Raw genomic sequence first — 6,477 nt, forward strand, 5'->3', positions numbered from 1 at the left:
AAGTTGAATATTTCATGCATGATCCATCATTCCATCATTTGGAATACATAATAATCAAGATCCATCACTCGCCGATTTCTGTACCTTGCCCCTCGCCGGCGTAGGAAATATGGATTCTAATTTAAGAGATTATAGTCTAATATACCTTTGTAGGGTCCCCGCGAGTAGGACTTAAACCCGCCCATATACGAGGCACCGGACTCGATTACTCACGGGTCAAAATTCATATCTGCCCCCATACCTGTAGGGGCGGGTATCCGCCGGGGACCCGAACCTGCGGGTGGATCCCTAGCCGATGTGCACTACAGTCCACAGTGCCGCCCCCGTAGGGCTTTGGCGCAGGCCCATTAAGCAACGGTGAGGCCTGAAGAAGTGAATGCTTCGTTTGCTTGGGCCTATAGCTACACTTGAGCCCATTGGATTCTTTTTTCCCTCAAGGCCCAACTCTCTTTCTCCCTCCTCCTCCTCCTCCTCCTGAGTCGCGCGACGGCACGAACCAGCTGCGACTGGCCGCCGCCGCCGGCTTTAGATTTGGTGGAGCTCTTCACGTAGGACCCCAGTAGTCCAGTGCCATCCCTACCTGTGCTCCGAGGCTCCATCCAGTCCGGCAGGAGCGAGGCAAAGGGAGCGGAGATGGGGCGGCGGATCCTGAACGACGCGCTGCGCACGATGGTGAACGCGGAGCGGAGGGGGAAGGCGACGGCGCTCCTGCAGCCCATCTCCGGCGTCATGGTCTCCTTCCTCAACATCATGAAGCACCGAGGTGCGCACTAACCCTACCTACCTCAGCTGGTCATTTTGTTTATTTTTCCACCCAAGAGCCCTATTGCTCCCGTGCCGCGCTGCGGCTCGTCGGCCCGTTCCCCCATCGCCGGGCGGAGATGTGTATGTATTTTCCGGCGGCGGACGCAGGATTTTCGGAGATGGGGATACCAAGTTATCGGAGTGAGTGTTCGTTCTATAGAAAAACCGAAGGTTCAAAAAATTATATCTGTGCAATCCCCTTGAAAAATAGGTATTTAAGGTTCATCAGAAACTTATGTTTCACTTTTCTTCTACTGCATGAAGACCTCAACTCTAGGTCTACATTTTTTTGCTGTGCTACAAAATAAATTCAAACATATACATTCTATCAAAGTAGTCTGTTGAATGGTTCCTCTTTATTTTCTCTTTCTTTCTCAGACATTTTTTTTGATATCTGTAATGATTGAACAAAATCTATTTTTGAATTGGCGCAGTTCTTTTTAAAGGGTCTATGGCCAAAATCCGGACTTCACATATTTAGGATAAATCATTCCATTGCTCAATGCCATTCAAAAATTTCCAATCAATTGAATGACAAAAGAGCACAACTTGATATCAGAGTTCCCAATTTTCCAAATCGCTCATTGATCATGTGTGAGCATCAGCATCCTGTTCTCTGTTGTTTGATGCTGCCCACTCTGGCTGCGTTCGGTAGGTAGCAGGTAAGTTAACTTATCCCTGGCATGGCACGGAAAACATAGTAATAGATTAGTACATGATTAATTAATTATTAATTATTTAAAAATATAAAATAGATTAATATGATTTTTTAAAACAACTTTCCTATAGAAAATTTTTGCAAAAAATACACAGTTCGGTAGTTCGGGAAGCGTGCGCGCGTGAAATGAGGGAGATAAGTTAACTTGAGGGGGGCAAAGAACGCGGCCTCTGTGCGACATGGTCAGCTAGATGGATCCAAGATTGGTAGCTTACATGATCAATGAGCCCATGAGGAATGGAGTTTGGTTGGTCCGTGTAGCTATTTTGGGTGCAAAAGCCAAAAGATCATTTTAGCCCAACTAAAAGTATCTGTGCCAATATACATGATATACTAGATTTTGGTCAATTTTTTTGAAGGTACAGATGTACCCCCATGCCCCTATGCTGGTCTTGCCCATGATATTTGTGACTCACGAGTCCTTGCCGAGTAATCAATGAGGACATAATCCACCAAGCATAGCATATGTTTGTATCAATTTTGACGGATTCTCTACTGGAGGGGTGGGGTTCATCGAGAGTATTACGGATTCTCTGCAGTTATGAGTTTTACTGATGCAAGCATTTCATTGAGAGTGTACCATGATTTATGTTTGCCACCTCAAGATGGATGAAATGCAGTGAGCTAGCGTAATTGTAATTGTGAATTGTTATTGGAAAAATGAAGGAGCATATACACATTCATAAGATGAAAAATATTTATCGGTAGCTTTGCCAAGCTATCTTTTAGCCTTTGCCAGATTGGCCTACCCTTTTAGCTGTTCAATGTGTTGTATGTGGCATGTTGTGCTATTCCCTAGAGGCCTAGATTATGCTGTAATTAGGCATTGAGCTTCTTGTACTCATTTCATCTGACAAGTTAGTGGTTGCCTTACTGCACCAGTCTTGAACATGAAATACATGGTGTTATGCACCATAATAAATGGATAACAAACCTAAGGAAAATAAGCTGATACTTGGCATATGAACTCGCCTTTTTTCTCTTTATTTTTTGGCTTCTGCATGCAAGGAAAGTGAAGGGAATATTTTAATATTGCTCAGTGTGCTGTATAACCGATATCTGCTGTATGTCCAGTTATTTCTGACATATATACTTTCTATATTTTGCAGGGTACATCAAAAAATTTGAGGTCATTGATCCCCATAGAGTTGGAAAAATCAATGTAGAGCTTCATGGAAGAATTAAAGATTGTAAGGCTATTACTTATAGGCAGGATATTAGAGCCAAGGAAATAGAACAATACAGAATTCGGATGCTTCCAACACGGCAGGTATCCTATCTACTCCCTTTGTTTCATACTGTAAGATGTTTTGACTTTTTTCAAAGTTAAACTTCTTTTAAGTTTGACCAAAATTATGGAAAACATAACGACATTTTCAACATAAAACAAATATACTCTCACAATATATTCAATGTTCTATTTAATGAAACTAATTTAGTGTTGTAGATACTGCTATATTTTCCATAAATTTGATCAAACTTTAGTAGGATTGACTTTAGAGAAAGTCAAAATATCTTATAATATGAAACGGAGGGAGTACTTATATGTGACCCCTTAAAAACATTCAGTCAGTTGTTTGACATTTTTTGCTTATCCTTTTTTGATACTGCAAATGGCATCTAGAGAATTAGGAAGCTCAAGTTCTTATAAGTTCTTGATTTGAATGCTAGATATTGTATCTACTCTTGAAGTAATGGAATATATACAATGTCAGCTGTGTATACTATGTTTAGGAGCAACTAAACGTTTGACTAGATCGGGCAATAGCTTGCAATGTCTTAGTATCTCCAACACTTAACCCCTTAGAAAACTTGATAATTTTTATTTCTAATTGACATAATTGTAAGTAATCTATCTTCTTTTGTTGCAATGTTTTTCTGAGGTGGCAGACCCTTTTAACATGTCAGCATAAAATATTTTGAGAAATTGAATCAATAAAGTAATATGGGTGATGAGAAAGTTGATAAGGAGCATGTCTTGAAGTGCCTGTAATGCAATTGCCCTTTCATAAGGCAAAGCAAGTGATATGATTCATGGACCATGTGCTATTTTTTCATGGTGATAAGCCACTTTGTCTAATTTGATTTCTTGCAAAAACTTGGTTTTCTTGTTTTCATTTATGGCATGAATTGATGAATGGGCAATACAAAAAAATTCCAGTTATATTAAGCAACTAATTAGCGTTACCTACCTAGCATGGATGTTCTTGAGTTCTCATTTTTACACAATTCAGAACCACTTGTGCATTGTGCTAGTTTTAAATGTGTTATTCCTGACACGCTGCACTGTTTATTACGCAGTGGGGCTATGTCGTGATCACAACCCCAAATGGTGTCCTCGACCATGAGGAAGCAATTAAGCAGAACGTGGGCGGGCAAGTCCTTGGCTATTTCCATTGAGAAGGAACAATGGGTTTACTGTCTTCTTATGTTTGGCCTTGTTAGCCCTTTTGTTATCACTGCTCATTTTGTTTTTACTTTGAGTTCTGTTCCCTTTGTTCATGGGCAGCAGGAAATGCAATAACGCATAAAAGACGGTTAAAAGCTCTAGGAGATGCCAATTGTTAAAGGAAAATATTGTAATCCTTCGCTGGGACTTGTAGTCTTGATATGACAATTGCATCTAGATATTTGGAGATGCATCGGTAACTATTTTGTTGATCGGAGCAGCTATTTATTGTCTTGCAGAGCATGGCAGTTTGTGTCTGATACATAAGCTTTTCTGATATCTTGCTTGTGACTGTGAGTAATGTTCATGGTGGTGACCGGTGAATATTTCGGATTTTTGAAATTGATGTTTCGACAGGAGCTTCTCTAGCGTTGTTGTCAGATCATGAAACTCCTATAATTCTGTTGGAGATCTGTAAAGGAAAAACAAAACACAGGTGATTTCCTGAGACATTGTGGCACTTGTGACTTATGCTGGATTCCCTAAAGATTTTTTGGGTTTTGTATTACGATACAATATGGCACTATTAAATTCCTAGGCGGCAGAAATATCTTCATTTAGTTTGTGGCAACAGTGAACAAGTGCAAGCCAAGGGTGTGTCTATAGGCAAACACCATTTTTTAATAAAAATAAAGAAAGAATTAGACTCCACTAAAAAGATGATGTCTCAGTGCTTATAGCATTTTCAGTTAGAGCATCTCCAAGAGAATGCTAATATTTTGATTTCTAAACATTTATATTGGGTTCATCTAAAAAAATTATTAGGCATAACAATTATGTCCTTCTTTAACGGAAATATAAAAATGAATAACTTGTATGATACACAAGTATTATTGCCCCAAATTTAGGATATAAATGTGTTAATTTAGGCATGTGTAAATATTATGAATGTTTTAGAAACTTGTTGGAGATATATTTTCTTACTTAATTCCCAAATTTTAGTTTTAGGGATCAATTTTAGACATCTCTTGGAGATGCTCTAACTCACATCCGTATTGCTATTTGTGCTATCATCTAAAATAGATAGATTCTTTACATTAGTTATCACTCAAACCGAGCATTCATATTACATCATATATACATATAAACACATACATATATATACTAGCTAAATACTTGTGCTTTGGTATGGAGAAATATAAATTATACGCATATTAGCATTGTTTGGAACTTGAATTTTGGAGAAGAAATAAGAACCAATACACATGACTATTTTGAAATATTTTATATACATAAAATAGTTGATAATATATAATATAGTTGGTAAATGACAAATATGCTACCACCACCATTACCTTCTTTTAGAATAGTTTAGATATATACACACATACATATACATATATATAAGAAGTCCATGCTGCTATAATGTGTAGTTACCCTTCACGTCTAAGGGACATAAACACATTCATACATATTTTTGCTCTTATCCAGTAGAAAGTACAGACTTTATACATAGTTGTATCATTCATATGAGATTTAACGGTGTATGTGCTTTCTGTCTGAAGCAGGGCAGAGCACTGCCATAGCCACCATCAGAATCAGGGAAGGAGTCCATTGTTGTCGCATGTTGCTCCTCTTTCCTCTTCTCTAACATGTACAACTGCTCCTCTTGCCCACCGCTTGAAGATAAACATGACAACACCTTTGCTGTTGTTTTGCCACCTCTTCCACTCTCTACTATGCACTGCTTCCTTTGCTCTTAACAGTGTTGATGCCTTATCTACATGCTTGTTTACCACTTTTAACAATGTTGTTGTCACCTCTGCAGTCTTGCTACCGCTACTATTGAGCAAGGTCCCTATCTGTTGTTGCCCATGTGATGCTGAGACACCATATGGAGCTCTCCTCTATTGGGATGGCGCCTGTAGGAAAACTGTGTGTCATTTCTCTCCCTGAACAGTTAGACATATTCAACTTTCGTGAATATGCATCACACATGCATATTCACATTTGTTGCCTATGGTTGTGAGGCTATCTAACGGGTGATTGACCTTGCTCAACTTGTCCTAGCCTACAATTTCAGCCAATGCTAATGAGAATACTAAGTGTGGTCTCCTTGATGATCTTGCTAATGTCATTCTTGATTGGAGGAGAAGGCCTATGCTAGGGCCATTCTTGTGGGGAGCATAGACGTTAACATATCGCTTGATACTGTCGGACTTAACTAATTGTTAGTTGATTTGAGGTTGTCTTCTTTGATACTATGAGCCTTGCAATGACACCGTGTTCCTTCTGATTGTGAATGGGGCTTAGTCTCTTCGTCAGTTTAATGCCACCATGGATAAATTCTTTTACAAAATGTTCATGATGTGGCATTAAATAGATTTACAAGGTGTTGATGTCTGTCGGACCTTACTTGTTGCCAACACTGGAGGACCTAAATAGACTACTCACCTCTATGCGTTATTGCCACATGTCTAACCTTAGTATGCGTAATGAAATAAGATTTCTAGTTCATGGATACGGACCATGGGGTATGGTCTAACAAGGTATATCCGTTACCATC

General features: G+C 39.1%; 1 protein-coding gene across 1 annotated transcript; it reads left to right on the forward strand.

Annotated features, from left to right (window-relative positions):
- The first annotated feature begins 459 nt into the window (after nucleotides 1–459).
- On the forward strand, nucleotides 460–4,231 carry LOC102699443 (40S ribosomal protein S15a-5-like). The gene is made up of 3 exons (XM_006644189.2): nucleotides 460–763; nucleotides 2,632–2,792; nucleotides 3,824–4,231. Exons 1-3 carry the CDS (start codon nucleotides 634–636, stop codon nucleotides 3,920–3,922), a joined length of 390 nt encoding a protein of 129 aa, XP_006644252.1. The 5' UTR covers nucleotides 460–633; the 3' UTR covers nucleotides 3,923–4,231.
- Nucleotides 4,232–6,477: the final 2,246 nt, after the last annotated feature.

This window comes from Oryza brachyantha, chromosome 1 (assembly GCF_000231095.2).
Source record: "Oryza brachyantha chromosome 1, ObraRS2, whole genome shotgun sequence".
Lineage (NCBI taxonomy): Eukaryota > Viridiplantae > Streptophyta > Magnoliopsida > Poales > Poaceae > Oryza > Oryza brachyantha.